The 16,902-nt window shown below is 54.7% G+C and overlaps 2 protein-coding genes across 2 annotated transcripts; one reads left to right on the top strand and one right to left on the bottom strand.

Moving 5' to 3' along the window:
• Positions 1-1,131: 1,131 nt before the first annotated feature.
• MFIFM68171_11120 (uncharacterized protein) lies at positions 1,132-6,148 on the top strand (the record flags this gene model as incomplete). Its single annotated transcript, XM_071066539.1, has 4 exons — positions 1,132-1,236; positions 1,296-1,487; positions 1,540-1,656; positions 1,715-6,148. 4 exons carry the CDS (start codon positions 1,132-1,134, stop codon positions 6,146-6,148), a joined length of 4,848 nt encoding a protein of 1,615 aa, XP_070922640.1.
• A 9,786-nt stretch (positions 6,149-15,934) lies between these two features.
• Positions 15,935-16,645, bottom strand: MFIFM68171_11119 (uncharacterized protein; the record flags this gene model as incomplete). The annotated part of the gene is made up of 2 exons (XM_071066538.1): positions 15,935-16,368; positions 16,483-16,645. The coding sequence occupies 2 exons, from the start codon at positions 16,643-16,645 to the stop codon at positions 15,935-15,937; spliced, it is 597 nt and encodes a 198-aa protein (XP_070922639.1).
• Positions 16,646-16,902: the final 257 nt, after the last annotated feature.

The raw sequence follows: 16,902 nt of genomic DNA, 5'->3' as shown, positions 1-16,902 counted from the left end.
CAACCGCTGCTGGTTGGATGTGACGACGTTGGCTCGCGTTTCATTGCAATCTTTCTGAGCAATCGCAATCTTTCTGAGCAATCGGATATTAGCATCGAGAATATGCAGGTACGCAGCCCCTCTGGTGTCAACTTTGATCAACTGCCTACTCACCCACCGACCTCCAGACCACCAAGAGGACACTGCCTCCAAGTTGGCCTATATCTGGATATCTGGTGACGACTTTCCGGCACCGGCCAAGACAACGACCCTCCAACATCGAACAAGCACCAATCGGTTCGAATTCTGCCCTTCAAACCGTCACAAGCTTTGGCCTGGAATCTCAGACTAGCGTGTCACGCAATCAGTCGGCACACACTGGTATGTTCTTTGCTTGATCCCGGTGGATTGTCCCCGACCATGGGCTGATAGTGACAGGCGAACTCAGGACGCAAACAACCAAGACATCATCCTCTCCAGTACCGTCAGCAAGACCCACAGCCGAGAAGATCAGTTTCATTTGCACATCGTCACAAGAAGATGTCATCTCCAAGCAACTGTCGTCGGCTTCTGGTTTGCGCCATCTGCGCCAACCCGAACTCTACACACACAACCACACAATCATAGACAAGAGACATCTTTCTCAGGAAGCATTTATACAGCAGCAGCGCCTCAGGAGTCCTTGTTTCGTCCTGGGCATGACGAAAAACTGCATCCGGCGTCCTGGGCATGACGAGAAAAATTGTACACCGTCGTAACTGAAGCTGTCCTGCCCACACTGCACAAGATCATCTCACTCTTCCGTTCGTTTGTTCTGCACTCATCCGAACTCTGCACACACCCACATCAAACAAAAATCAAAAACTGGAATTAGGGCTTGGCCAGATTCGCGCTCCTTCCTCAGATTTATTCCCCACGCGGTTTGCTGAAATCTCTGCGCTTCTGCCAAATTCTTTTTTCTCCCCACAGAACTACAAAACCTTCACCACTTCTTCCCATCAACCACTTCTTGCCTTCAAGCAAATCCCAACCACGCAACTCACTCTCTCACGCAAGACAAGTTCAGCCTCTTGAACGCTATTCGCACAATTTTCTTCCCACAACCTGATCCACTCTTCGAGTTGACAAAGTTCGGCCATCGCGACAACTGTCATGTCTGAGCATTGGGGCTCTGAGCAGTTGGGCTGGGCCGACTGGGGCTGGGGCGACGTTCCCGGCGACACTGATCAATCTGGTCATGTCCCGACGGCAATGGAAGTAAGTTGAAGATTTTTCAATTGCTGTGCTGAGTGGTAGCTGACTTTGAATTCTTTTAGTCTCCCGAGGGCTCCGCAGATGGTGAAACTATCCACTACATTGAGTCTGTCGCACCCGATGCTCCGACTGTCGTGGGCGTGATCATCCGGGACCCAGATCCGGAGGTTGAGACTGGTGAATCCCAGACCAATGACTCGGACGCGTCTTGGACTACCGCTGTCGAGGTCGAAGCCGAGAACCATGGCACCGATGTGAGTTGAAGCGATAATTTCATTCCGACAGAGTTACTGACATGCAATACAGACGCCTACCAACATGGACGGTGGAACCCAGGCTGAAGCTGCTGCTCCCAATGACCAGGCTTCTGTGAAGTCGACCGCTGACACCGAGAATCCCGAGAATGCCGACGAAAATGACGACGTAAGTAACTTGAACTTCTTTCCAATCTTTTCACGGCAGAGTGACTGACGATTTGTAGGCGGAGTCGATTGCAGAGATTGACCCCCTTGCCACGGCGTTTGCGGCATTGGACGACCAGCGCTTCACCACGAAGCCGGTACGCGTCTACCTTCATGTCAACGGCAAGCCTCTCAGTTCCCCGGGCAATCGGACTTCGGTTCGCTGCGACGATCCTGGTGATTTGAGTCTCGATCACATCATGACGGTCTCTGCCTCCCCTCATGATTACGCCTGCATCAAAATCGCCCACTTCGCATCCCACAAGGACTTCGAGCGCGACTGCGTGGGACAGAGCATCATCTACGTCAAGGATGTCGTCGAGTACAAGATCACGGAACACAACTCAGCACAGGACGTCAGGGACCATTTGCACAGCAACTTCGGTGCCAAACCGACCAATCCAGCGTACAAGCTATCTGTCGTGGCTCTCACTACATCGAAGGTTTGGATTGACATCCCGAGGCCTGCATTCAAAGCGCTGCGCCGCGTCAAGGATGTTCTTTTCAACCAGCTCGACGCGCTCAAGAACATGAAGTACGACGACGCAGACAAGGCCAAGCTTGTCTTGTCTTTTCCGCAAGAAGAAGAAGATGACATACGCTGCAATCTCATTAGCGCGTTGCTGGGTCGTGAAGGCAATCTGAGAAAGGAAGGCGTCAACTACCCCAACCCTCTGGACTTCTGGTTCCAAGAAGAGAACGGTGGACGCAGAGAGATGCTCTTCCCTTCGCACGTGGGTCACAGGGACGATTTTCCAAAGCTCGCCACAAGCATGAAGGTGTCTCGGTACCTGACGCACGACCAGCAGCTGGTTCACCAGATGGTTGGCTCAACCTATGACGAAACACTGCAAGTCGACGAGTACTCGGAACTGCGCACAATAGAACTCGATGCATATCTCATGCAATTCCCATATGCAGACGAGCGCCAGTTCCTCATGTTCATCAAGACGGACGAGAAGCATCCTGGCCTCCCCCGAGCTGGAGAGAGCTGCCGTGTCAGCATTGCCGGCGCCAAGGTCATCGCATTGATGGGGCCGGATGAGATCATTGACAACATCATCAAGCTCATCGAACAAGCGAGGGACGAGGGTGACCCCGTCGGTGCTGCAATTCAATTGGTTTCCCCGTACTTCAAAGAGGGACTCTCTCAGGATCTTGCCACAAAGTTCACTTCCACGACTGAAGAGGAAGAAGCAGATGTGGACGACGAGTATGATTGGCAGGTCCGCGTTCGAAAGGAACTCGAGAAGTTGTCGAAGGAGAATGAGCTTCAGCCTCCCTTACCAGTCGACGAGGTAACACCGGCTGAGGACGTGGAGACAGGTCCAGATGATGTCAATGTCACCTTCATCGCACACAGGCGGGACATTTCGGCACCGGTGTTCGGACATGAGTACCAGATGTTTATTGTCACGAAGCCGAACAAGTCGCCTTCGGACAAGAAGCCCATCCAAGTCGAGCTCCCCCTCATCCAGACAATGAAGAATGAGAGCGTTGAGGACTTCCAGACCAGGCTCTGCGACACGCCCACGGTGAACGTGTCCTTGACAAGGGTGCACTCGGACAGGACACTGAAGGCAGAAGCACTCGCGATTAACTGCCTCCATCACCCGAAGTCCAGACCTCAGGAAATGGCTGCCACCGAGGACTTGCTCAATGCATCCAAAGCCAAGTACACGTACCAGTTGCAGTTCGACGACTCCAAGGTGAAACCAGTCGACATCCTGGCCCGCTTGCCTGCTCTCGGTCGTTTCGCCGCCGAGAAGTCTAAAGATTATGATGCTCCCGTGTTCTGTCAGGAGACTTTCAGAGCGCTCGACTCTTCAAAGAAGAAGGCATTTTGCAGGCTTTCCAAGGTGCCAGCAGGTCTAGCTTTTATCAACGGAGTCGCTGGGTCGGGCAAGTCGACGTTTTTTCAAACGATAATCCTGCTTCTCTTCTTTGCTCTCTGTGACAAGGAGGCTACGGTCAAGACTGCGATTCCCGCGGACAAGAAGGTGTTGTACGTCGTCAACAACAATTCAGCTGTCGACAACTTCGCCCAGGAAGGGATGAACAAGCAGACATCACTCCATCTCGAGCACCCCGTGCCTTTCCTCCGCCTGTACTCAATGGAGTCTGAGATTGGAACCTACATGAAGAAGACAAGCGCGCAACGGGACGACGCCCTCGCTGACTCAAACGCGGCGGCTGAATTTTGCGATTCCTTCACAGGTGAACCCTTCCTCGCCGAGCTGGCGATAGGGCAAATAGGCAAAGACATGAAGGCGGCCCAAGAGGCGACTCGTGCAGAGAAGGCCCGGCACCGAGGGATTTCCTTGGAGTCTGGCGCCGCACAATATTTCGAGAGACACCGCGACGAGTTCCCCGCGCTTGCAGAAATTCTCCAACAGATCCAGCAGCAGACTGACGGAGTCATTGATCAGGATACTCGGTCTGCCCTAAAAACGCTGATCCGAAATCTTTACACGACTTTCCTCGGGCAGTTCTCAGGCGTCATCGTGACAACCCCGGTGGCCGCAAGCAACCATCTGGTTCACGGAAGTTTCAAGCCAGACATAGTTCTCGTGGATGAAGCGGGTCGCCTGCGCGAGATGAGTCTGATGATCTCCATGACGTGGTACGACGCGCCGCACATTGTCGTTGGTGACCACTTGCAGTTCGGGCCGCACTTGACTGTAGAGCATCATGTTCACAATGCTCTACAGTCAGAGAATCCATTTGCACCCTCGATCACAAACTCGACACTCTCCCGTGCAGTCCACGCGGGAAAGACGCTCGCTAGCCTAACGGTCAATCATCGTCAGTTGGGAGATCTCTACCAGCTCCCGAGCCAGCTGTTCTACTACAACCAAGTGCAGCCGTTCTTGAGAACCCCCGACCGCTCGGTTCCAGCTGTGAAGGCATTCGCGGAGTATATCATGACTCTTCAGGGAGCGACCAACCCGTCGGCTACTGAGAATGATACATCACGCTTGTTGGTCGAGTTGCCAGGTTCGCAAGCCCGGAAGGCCGGTTCGTCGACGTACAATTCTGCCCATGCTGAGTGGGTGTTGGACCGAGTCAAAGAGATTCTCGACAACCCCAAGATCACGAACAGCAAGGGTAACCTGCCTGCGGGAATTCTCATCATACCTCTCTACGTCGCTCAAGTCAACGAGTATCGTCTCAGAATCAAGAAGCTTGTCAACGCTGGGAAGTGGACAGAGGATGACGCGAAACGCGTAGAGGTTTGCACTTTGGATGGGGCACAAGGGCACGAGCGCGACATCTCTATCGTTGACTTCACTCAAACGTCGGAACCTGGCTTCACCACCGACCCGCGGAGACTTCTAGTTTCCCTCACCAGAGGCATCATCGGCGAGATTATCATCCTGAACCGCGGGATGTTTAACACATGGGACACAGGCAAGCGAAGCACGGATGCCTACATGCTTCACCGCGTGCACTCCAAGATTCGAGCCAAAGCCGCTCTGAGAGTTGTCTGTTGCCCGGTTCACGAGACGTATCGCCACAAGTTTGACGATGAGGTTTGCAAAACGATCACGGCGAAACCCATGGGCGAAGATCACAAATCGTGCGACGACACCACGCATTCCCAAGGTGCTTGCCCGAAGCGCAAGTGCAAAGGTTGTGGCATGATCGGACATTTGGCCAACGAATGTCGCGAATTGCACTGTTCTAGATGCCAGGAGAGTGGCCATCTCTCGTGGGACTGCACGTCCATCAAGAGATGCGTCCATTGTCACCAACCATCGAAGAACCACAACGATACCATTTGTCAGGAGATCAAAAGCGCACGTGTTGCTTCCCAGGCCGGGTCCAAGAAGTGCAACATCTGTGACGAGGAGGGCCACGTCAGCAAGGATTGCACCAAATGCAAGACTTGCAAGGAGGATGGTCATATTGCTGCGGAGTGCCCGACGAAGCGTCCTAATCCTGATGCTTGCAAGAGGTGCAGATCGGGAGAGCACCAAACAGCCGAATGTCCCGAGACCATTCAATGCACCAAGTGCGCTGTCTGGGGTCATGACTCGACTAGCTGTACGGCAAAGCCTAGAGCAAAGCGCACCGCTAGCAATCAGGCACAGGTCAAGGGCAGTCAAGAGGAACCCACCAGTGCTAACCAAGAGGGGCCTACCGATACCAACAAAGAGGAACCCGCCAATGCCAAGACTGGCAAGACCCCGTTCCTGCCGGTCAAGACCGGAGTATCGAAAACCACAAATGCCGATAGTACGTTCGATATGATGACGAACCTTTTCCAACAAGGATCCTTCGACGCCTCACTTGAGAATCAGGCTCCCAAGGATGAGGATACTGCCGCTGAGACTGACGATGCATGGGGCGGTTCTGCTGTTGGCTCTGGTGATGGCTGGGGCAGTTCTGCCCTCGCTGACGATGCCCAGGGCAATCCCGACAAGGTCACGACGGGCACTAGTGATTGGTAGTTCCAGCGAATCCGAGTTGGGGATAAAGGGAACTCAGATATGTACAATAGATGATTAGACATCTCGTTAGGGAAGACTGGATGCTTCCAGGGGACATGAAGCCTCTGGGGCCTAGCTCAATGGAATCGCGATGTCTATCAAAAACTTTTCCCTTGTGCTGTGACGTGAAACAGGATACATGAGCCCAATTCTCACCTTCTAGTATCATCATCATCACCAAGTCAAGGTCAAGATCCCCTGAAAACCATTAGGCAGACTTCAAATAGGTAGGTAAGCGGGCGCACTGGGGCTAAAACACCGCCGAGAAGCTCGCCAACAGGGAGAACCTCCAGAGAGCGCGCGGAGAACTGGATAACGATGTGACCTGCCGCCAAGACGATCCATGTTCCAAATGACCATTTCCGGCCGTATTTCTTGGGGCGACACGGAACGGCTTCGCATTTGACAAGTCTCAGTACATTTCAGAGGCTGGAGATTACGCAGGCTACCAGAGCAGGTAAATCAGATCATGTTGAAGAGTTGGAGTGACTTTTTCGAGTCTGGCGACGAAAACATGATCGTTGGTTTCCATCCATGTGCGATTACCAACAGAGATCGCATCCTCAAATTGTGTTTCGTCGCCCTTCTGGAGGAAGGGGAATGAGCTAACATCTTCCAGCTGAAAGTTATCCCTCCCGGCAAAAAACACCAACCCAGCGAAGCGGAGCAGACCAGACCGTCACCTCACGTCGGAGAGAGCAGGAAACCGTTGCTGCAATCCTCTCGCCGCCACACCAGGCCCAGAGAAACTTCGAGCACCGCCTTCCATCGAGTTGACATCCCTCTACCACGGCAAAGCACAAGAGCGGCGCCGAGACGAGCAGATTCTTGCAACCCCCACAAAGGCCAGCTCGCCTGTGCGGGGCTGGTCGTCTTCACTATAGCGACAGCAAGAACGGCGCCAGGGCCAGACCAAAGGTACGGCTTCGAGATTGGCATATAAGCTCACTGATTGTTGACCCCAGTTCTTCTCCAGTTCCCAAAGGCGCCGCCGCGCCCCGAAACCGGCGGTCGGGTCACCAGAAGCTGGGATACGGTTGAGCAGCGGTGATGCCTTCAAATGGACAGGAAAACCTCCTAGGACGAGATTCAATCCGGTGCCGTATCACCGACAGCGAACTTCCGTACCATGCGGGAGTAGGAGGGCCAGTGATGGTGGCCTGTCTACGCAGACGATTGCCTCGTACCTCCGACGATCACGAGGAACAAAGTCCTTTGGCAAATATCGTATGCGCGGCGACCACGGGGCTCATTGGACAAGTCGGTTAAAACGTACGGATACCCACAGAGGTAGTGCGTCAGACAACCCGGATACATGCGTTTGAGTCTATCAACGATCTACACAGGATTGGAGGGAAGAACATTTCTTTTGCCACCGGGTGTTCGCTTCTTGAACAAGCGCAACATAGCAGTAACCGGACGCACGGTGAAGCAAATGATGGTAAGACCAGTCTCGGGTCAAGTCCAGGACCTGCAGCCTCGAGAGAATCACTATTCTGACGCAAATTCCATTAGCAGACTGTTCCCTTGCGCCGTTGGGCTGAGATTTCCCTCCGATACGCTTCCGCCAAGAAGCCCATGCCGTTGCGAGTCGTCGCCGCGTGTGTCGATTTCGACCATGCCAACACCAAGAGAGCCTTTGACCAGGATACTGAGCCCCCGGAGACGGTACATCAGGCTACGTTTGGGGGAAGCGCCTGTAAAAAAGTCTGCGTCCCACCTCGCAAACCAAGCAATCAACGCACCCTATCAGGGCCTCCGGCGACCATGGAGCCTCCCTCAGCAGTTATGCGGGCGTATTGAGGAATAGTCCATTGCATGAGAAAAAGATGGAGGAGTTGTCCAAGGTATGCGACGTCGCACCATTGCACCGTGAAAACACCATGAAATACTTGACCGCGTGCTGAAAGTTCGGGGTGCAGGGTTCACCGCTTCAAGAATCGCGACGAGACTCCACTATCTCAAGGAAGTGAGGCCATCGGCGCCATAATGAGCGAGAACCTCTTGGTCCACACGGGCGTGTCGGAGGCGATCAATTTCGAAAATGTGAAGGCAGGTTCAAGGGCGGGATGCCGAATTCCAATCCATCTCCCTTCACTAACATGGGCCGAGTCCAGAGCTGCGTTAGCTTGTCCAAGAAGCCAAAGTACAAGCAAGACCAGCATGAACGAGTCCGGAACCTCGTCAGGTTGTTCAAGAAGCAAAATTAGAGGAAGGCTGACATCGATCGAGGCCAGACCTGCGTCAACCTGTTCAAGAAGCCAAATTACGAGGAATACCAAAAAGACCGACTCCAGCCCTACGCCAAAAAGTACGGCTCCTCAACGGACGTGTAATATAACGACGGCTCGTCCATGCCGTACGCCTTGAACACCGGGTGGCGCAGAGTCAGAGCCTTGAACCTTCTCCAGAGTCTGTCGCCCTGAAAACTAGGGAGTGGTGACGCAGTCCCAGCGTGATGAACCCTATGGGGCATGGAGGAATCACTCACCGCCATCAAGGAGCTGGTTGACACCGTCTGTATTGGGAGGAATTTGCAAGTGGCGGCATTTCCTGGCCACCCTGTCACTTCGAGGACAGCCATCTCAATAAGTCAGCGGTATTGTTGGTGCACGTCTGCTCCGTCATTACACAGGCCTTCTTCTGCGACTTTGTGCGTCACTTGCCAGGCCCCGACGCCCTTTGGCAAATCAGGGCACGCAACGGCTGGCCAGGGTGACGTCCGACGTGATCAACGTGCGCGACACAAGGCAATTCTCAACACCAACAACATTGAGCATGCTTTTGCGCGTCAGGAGAGGCCGGCGACCTGGCAATCGACGCCCTCTGGCACATCGAGGCAGGCGACGCCTACGCCGTTTCCAACCATGCGCTGGCAGGAATGAGGCCCGGCATGACCACTGTTGCGCGATAAAAGGCAGATAAAAGGCGGTTTCGGGCACCGATAGTATTACGCATGTGTTTGCCCATGGCGGGAGGCCGGCGAGGCGGAAGACTTCGGTGGTGAGGGCTTGCCAGATGAGAGTGGTGAGGCTGCCACTTGCGCGCCCCTGGCCATTCATTCCTAGTTGGACCGGAGGAGGCCCTCATCGACTACTCGTAAGACGAGGCACCTCCCACTGCCGTAATGGCAAGCGGAAACAAGCCTCATTCCCAGCGCCAACTCCATCAAAGAAACCAGGCTTCGGCTTTGATCCTTCGCCGTTATGTTATATTTGCGAACAATGGGGTTGTTGGAATGCTGCGAATGCATGGGGGAGATGGCGTCAACTTTTGTGTAATTTTTACTTTCGTAGCATACAAAACTGTGGCTTTAGGGCCGCCATATCCTCGCCTGTGGAAGGCAATGAGTCGGTTCCTGTTACCGCAGGGAGCCTGGTCCTCGAATTTGTGCACTCCGGGGTCGCCATGGATGGGGACCTGGCTGAACATGTCGCACAATGTTTGAGGCCCGCTTGGCGCGCATACAGCGCAGTAGAAGAGGCCAACCTGAGGTCTGCGGAACGCGACGTCCTGCCACAAAGAGCGATGTGAAGCGCAAAGACTCGTCTTCGGAGTCGGAAATCGCAAGCAGCACAAACCGTCCATCGGCGAAGGTGTGGCGGCTTTCACAAGCGCATCTCATGAACGACAGCTTCATTGCCTTGCTCAAGATCCGCGAAACAGTGGCAGTTTCTTGAGGCGCAGCAAACGAGCATCTTATCAAGAGCACAGGTCCAGGGATAGCCGATAGCAGAGGCATAGCCGATTACTCTGAAGAGGCCTTCGATATTGCTGCCCCGGACGATGGCGTCATGGGCTCGAGTTTCCGGAAAGCGAGCTCGGCGGAGTCTACTGCGCGGTGCGAAGTCGATTTCGTCCACTTTCCGCTCCATGATCAACGGGTATCTGGCATCATTCGTAGGCGAATGCTCTTTATAGTAAAAAGAACAAGCCATGTCTCTCTTCTCCCTAGCCCCTGAATCCTCGCCTTCAAGGGCGGATGGGCTACCTACTTTAGCACGCCTAGTAAGGTCGGGTAACCAAGCGGGACGGATGCGAGGGCGTTTGCAGGGAGCGAGGGCTGGCCGCACTGGCCAAGTGGCCTGCTCTCTTTACCCCTGATCCCTGCACCGATAGAGGCGCCCAATCAAACGCCACCAGCGACCCTGACCCGCGATCTTCCGCTTGCGACCCTCGTCATCGGAGAACCTCACAACCTGGAAGCGTACCCTCTCGACCCTCTACGTTCGCATGATTGTCTCGATAGCCTACGGCATCGCGCATCAGTCCGTTCTCTAGCCACGACCTCCCAGTCGTATTGGGCGTCTCATCCCCATGGCTTTTCGTTGGCGTTGACCCTCGCGCCACAATCCTGCCCCTTCGACCCTCTGCGCTGCCCTCCGTCCTCTGCGCTCGCATCGACCACTCGACATCCTACGACATGCGCATCGATTCGTACCCCGACCAGCGATGACCTCCTAGCCCCGTTCAGCGGTCAGCGGCGCCGTACCAACCCTCAACCATCCGTGCGTCCCCCTCGGCGGGCTCTACAACAGAATTGGTAGGTAGATCGCAGTCCACCACAAGGATCTCAAGCTAACCAACATCTCCAGCGCTTGTCTCGACCATACCGCCACGGTTAGCGTCCATAGAGGTTTCTGCGCAATTCGGAAAAGACCCGTGTTAGCTCGCAACATGAACACGACGACCGTCCCCCTCGACAAGTCTCGTTTCCGACAATACCCGCTTGTCTCGTCCCTACACGACACCCTACCTGGCAGCAAGGTGCCATGCTCGTATTACGCACACGTTTGTCTCGACGGCCCGGCGCTGCTGGGTTAGATGGATGCAATATGAAGGTCGGGAGGCCACAATGGTAACAAAGGCATTGCTATTGTCCAACCACGCACCCTCTCCTTGTTTTCCGCCCGTCACCGACCCGATTGCCACGAGACCAACGCCAATCCGGTTGGATCGCCAAAGTCAAAGAAATCTGATCGCGTCAGCAGTACCAATATGCGTCACCTGCCTCTCCCCAGAAGAAACGCAACCGAGAGTTCCGCGAACTGTCAACAAAATAGCGCCAGCGGATAGTGCCTCAACGAAAGAGCAGGATCAAGGTGTTCGCCGTGTTGGGGAGGTGGTCTGAGATGACACGGAGAGGGTCCTAGAAGATCGGCCGGGGCCAAAACAACCAGGCGGCATCCGTATCCGAATTTGAGAGGCTTCACGTGGATAACGTACAGCGGACCTGACTTAGAATAAACGGGTGCTCCTTGTCGTACGCCCGTACGCCGTCAGGTCCTCCCACGTTCTCTCGATTCCGCGGACGGTGCCCCCTTGTTGTATTCCATCTCTTTCGAGATACCTACAAACATTGCAATGCACACCAACCCAGATCATGTCCCAGGCGAGGGCAATCTTTGCGGCGCGGGATTAACAAAGGAGCTGCCCGACCAGGTTAGACCCGTTTCTTTTTCCCCCTGGTTGTCCCCATTTCGAAAGGATCGCGACGGCCTGCACAACAATCCAAACCCTCGCGCGCCTACTACCAACGCCCCGATCGACATCATTGCGGCCGTTCTGGGAAGACTCAGTTTCCATCCCGGGACTCCATCAGGAGCGCAGCCTACCGATGGTAAGATCAACTAGGAGCCAGAGTCAACACTCGAGGTAGCCGGGAAGACGCTAACCCCCATCCCTCTGGTAGACTGGTTATAACTCCATTGTACCGCGCCTACTTCAGACAACTGCGGGTTACCATTGCGAAGCTCCGGATGCGACTTCGTCCTGCGGCGAAACCTTCGTCACAACTTCCCCATGGATACCCGATCGATTGCCCTCACCGGAGGACCGCTCCTACACCATGCTCACCCATGTTTCGCTTCATTCTTGTCGCCCAACCGAGCAACATTCCCAAAGCTTTACCAGTCACCGCTCGACACCACTCCTGATCACAAGCCGTCTCGACGATTCGTTACTTGCCTATCAAGGAGCTGCAAACTCTCCGGATATGCTCCTGAATCGGCAGTCGATAAGGGCCAGGAGGTGCTCAGGCATCCTGTGCGCCGCCTACAAGGAAAGGAGGGAGAGTAGAGTGTTTAGGGATTCCTGGCAGCATTGCTCGACACTCACCAGGATTGCCTGGCCGTGTAAGAGACCGCCCGTCAATGCGTATCAGAGCTGGATGACCTCAACGATGCTTTGCAGGGCGCCGTCTGTCAGGTAAACAGCCGACGGAGAATGTGAAGAGTTCGTTTGCGGACAAGAGACAACGCCGCAGCGTGGTTATCTCGAGGCATTGAGAAGATTCATGATGCCGCTGATGACCACATGCATGATTTTCTGCGTGTGTATCGGACGCTCGACATGAGTCGCGTTTCACTAGGGTTGACACAAAGGTCTAGCAGCTGAGTGTGGCCAACGGGACTGTCACCCGAGCCACCACAAACCCGCAGGCAAGGATTAAGTTCTGAGCGGCGCCGGGTGATGCAACTTAATCACTCCCCATCTGTAACGCCCGCTTCGCCCGCCCGCCCCCACCGAGCCCGCGGGAAAGAAGACCATATGGCCCGACTCGGAGCGCAACTAGGGTGGTGGATGGATCAAAGTTTGCGAAGTTTGGTCAAGAACTGTGTTGTAGCCGGAGGAGGTGCTAAAGCCGAAGCGGAACTTCCGGGAGGCCGGAGCGAGTACAGGAGAGTTTCCAAGAGACTGGGAGTCCGAACAGAAGTGGTTCGCATCCTGATGCTCTCGCCGCTGCCCCGCCGAGGGTCTCCTCGAAAGGCAGCGTTGTCTCGCTGCGTCTGTGTGATGGTCTTGTCAACCTCCCGGCAACGGAACAATCGCGTGATTTTAGCAAAGAGCAACATCCAGTCTTGGTAGTTGATGACGAACTATCGTTGGGAATGCTGGGGGCTAACATATGGCGGCACCAAAAACCGCAACATTCTTTACCACAACACTCAACATCTCGAACAACGCAGCCTCAAGATGAGCGCCTCCAGCAACGCCGCGGACGACGGTTGGGATCCGTTGCTGCTCAACTATATTGCGCAGACACGGCACATGCGTCCTGAGGACAAGAGAGACCCGGGTGTGGCGCGCCTGGGGGAGCTGCCAGGTCGACAGCACGAATCACGCAGGTGACTCGCTGAATGCGCTGCGAGAAGGCGCCCACCCAGCGGAATACCTCGGCTCCGTTCTAGGAAACACGGCAAGATCATGCGCATTCTTTCCATGTCTGACTCAGAGAAAATGCTCGCAGCCCTCAGTCCATGAGACGGAAACTTTGATCACAGGATTTGGGAGCGGTGCAACTTTGCAGTGGGTCAGGAGAGTACCCAAGTTTTGCCGACCCGATCGACGAGAGCCTCGCTCCCGCCCGCCGCTCACAAATCATGGTCACTGTGCCGGACCGAGTGAACGATATGCCCTCGCCACGCTGTGAGTTCAGCCATCCAGACGCCGTCATTGTACTCGATCGATTGGTTTTCTATTACAGCGGCTTATCTGACGAGTACCTCTACACCCGTTTTGGACCTCTCGACGTCTCGGATCAAGCTCGCAGGAGCACGGGAGATATGCATGCATTCTCGTCCACCAGTCTTCCAATACTTGTATTTAACGAGCGGCTTTCCTGTTCTCTCTGGTGCCTATCATGGATGGGCGACGGACTCAATAAGTATTTAGTAATCTTTCAATAAACTTCATTTTCCTCACAGGCTTTCTGTGGTCCCCTGTGTCTCGAACAAGCAGGAATCAGGTTTACATCCGCGTCTGCGTCTCTCACCTCATCATGTGGCCTCTCTCCATCCCATCAGTTACGTCTGTAGCAATGGTCTCGTTCCCCTTGCCATTCCTCGGCTTGTTTCCTTTCCAGAGCAAGGACAAGTAATCCACCATGTTTCCTCATCTTCAACGAGCTCCCCGTTTGGAGTGTCCTTGACCCGTACACCACCCTTCACCGTCGCGGACCGCCAATTCCCTTCTCAGCCCCTTAGGAGGTTCCCGGTTGCCGGTTGTGGCTTCTCTCGATGGGGTAATTCCTGCTTCTTCATCAGCTTCCGCTGTCCGGGGCTGGCCTGCCTTTGAGCAGTGCCTGTATGAAGCGAAAGAGATTGAGAACGATACAGCACGCGCGGCGACTGTCAAATGTTTTTTAACTCTGCGGTGACTCAATCGACACGAGAAAGCAGAGCCCATGTTCATCTATATTATTTAAACATCACGCATCACGGGATGCACCCCCTGCACATTCAAGTGCTCCCCCTCTTTAGTCACTACGTCAAAACAGTGGGGCAGTCTATACAACGATTATCGTCCAACGACCAAGTGGAGGAGCTTCTTTCCTTTCACCACACCAAGTGTCTGTCCCGCTGTGCAGTGGGGCGTCCTACAACCAAGACACTGTGGTGATGTCGCAGCCAACAGCCTCGAGCCCCAGGGTATATACCGCCCTCGATTTTACCGGCGCACTCCTCGCCGGGCCTCTGCTCCCACCAGCAAGTCATCTTGATCTCCTCCTCCTCCTCCTCCTCCCGCCCTCACGTGGCCCACCCATCGAAGTCAGCGACAATGTCCCGTTCCGGAGTGACTGGCAGAAATGAACAGAAACAGCCTGTTTCCACGCTCGTCTTTGGCTCGGGCGCGGGTGGCTGGTTCGATCAGGTGGGTGTCAACGAACTCGTCGTCATCGTTTGGCGAATCAGCGATGCCACCCTTATCCAAGCAGATGGCTTTGCGGGCCGGGGCCACATCTTCATAAATGTTGATGACAACGTCTCGCTCATAAGAAACTGGGGCAAGGACACCAAGGAGGTTTAGGCTCGTCTGCGGCCCGCTCGCGGGCATCCAGTTCGATCGGGAAGGTAGCAGGAATTCGAAGTCGACGACAATGTCCTGCCCCGGAGCGACCGAGGGACTGGGGAAATTCCACCACAAAGGGTGTGGCTCCGTCGTTTTCTGCAGCACGCGCGAGCAGTCGCTGGAGTCGAGAAGGCCGCAACTAAATCGCCGTCATTAGCCCAAAAATAATTAGAGTCTTAGCTCTCAGAGATTTCCGTACTTGCGCCCATCGGACTGTGCCTGAAAAGCCCGAAGATTTGCTCGTGGGGTATTTATTGACTTGGAGAGCAGATGTGGGGTTAGGAGCTCGGAGTCGATGATGGACGCCACGGCGGGCAGGTAGATCCAAAGGGAGATGTCGCCTTTTGGGTTGGCAGCTACACGCTCGGTGAAGATGAGGCCGCCGGCGGCAGTGATCCGGGTGGCAGATAGTGCTGGTGGTGCAGCTGATGGCAACACAGAGACGGGCGAAGGAGGAATTAGGAACGGTTGACGTGGTCGAGAGCTCGTCTTAGCTCGGCAACTGGGGCCACCAGGCTGATTGCCCAGTTGCAGTTGCAGCCGCCTTAGGAGATTGTTAACAGTGAACATGATGGAGCTTAAGCAATGTAGATCTTGTTGCTCGGGCGAAAGAAGTGTAGAGATTGTAGTTGCGGATTTGGGGCGTGGCGAGGTCGATCTCGAAAGAAAACTTCCAACCGGCGACAACATTAAACAACACTCCAACATAGGTCATCAGCCTGCGACACAGCGAATAGGTATCTTACAGTTTGCGGCATTGGATCTCACGTCATTTCACTCGGCTGGAACATAATGTCAATGTTTTATCTGCCCCTGATGCTACGATGCCCCTCCCCATATGCTCGCATGACTGTCTCCGCGCACCAACGTGTGCATCCCCAAATCGTCTCCCACCAATCAAGGGTAACGACAGACCTTGGCTATGAGATCGCCATCAGCCATGAGATCGTAGGCCCTCGCCGCCAAGTCCATATCGATGTCATCATCGCCATCGTCGCGGTTGGGCCTCTCTCGACGAGGGCTTTGCTCCGGATACGCGATCGAAGCGCATCCGCTCACGCTAGGGGCCGTAACAACGGCAGCCAACGCCTCCTGCTTCACAGGCCGCTCTTTGACGGGCGCGCCGGCAACAGTCTCCTCGCCTGAGGCTCCAGCACCTTGGAAGACGTTGCCCTGGGCATCGGTCAACTGGAGCATCGCAGCAGCGACGTCGTTGCTTTCCACCAACGCCTTGTATCTATGGGATGTCTCTCCCGAGAAACGCCAATCATCCTGGCCACCGTCTTCATTGCCCTTCATCCAGGCAAAGGGGATTGAACCACTCTTCTTAACTATAGTCTGGGTCAGCGAATGTGTCAACTTGGATGCGTCGGGTTGCATAAACATACCGAAACTGCCCCAGAGTTCCATGTCAACGCAGTGCTCTTAGTACGCGGTGGAAACACTGCTGAGCCCTTGAGCGGCCAGCTTCTTAACCGCGTTCGCGGAGCTTGTGTAGACAAATTCGCGCTGCTGCGCGTCGCTGAGCGGACCGATCTCGACCGCAATCGCGCCGAAAATCAAGTTGCGCCGCATCACGCGCGCGTCTTCTGACAGAAGGCCAGCCATCTTGACGTGTTGACGTGTGAGAAGGAAAGTGACAATTTTTTGTGGTTGCTGCTTCGCCCACTCTTGGGTGGAGAGAAGATGGTGGAGAGAAGATGGTGGAGAGAAGATGGTGGAGAGAAGATGGTGGAGAGAAGATTGGTTTCTCCGGCGCAAAGGTCAAAAGTGGGAGCGTTCCAGCATAGGCAGACAAAGGACTTTCACCACGTTGACCCACAACTTCATGTTCTGCCTGAGTTGTCCAAGCCCGACGGGTCTCT

Source organism: Madurella fahalii, assembly GCF_045866475.1.
Source record: "Madurella fahalii IFM 68171 DNA, scaffold_6, whole genome shotgun sequence".
Classification (NCBI taxonomy): domain Eukaryota; kingdom Fungi; phylum Ascomycota; class Sordariomycetes; order Sordariales; genus Madurella; species Madurella fahalii.
The sequence above is the reverse complement of the archived record's forward strand: the minus strand, read 5'-3'. Positions and strand labels throughout refer to the sequence as shown.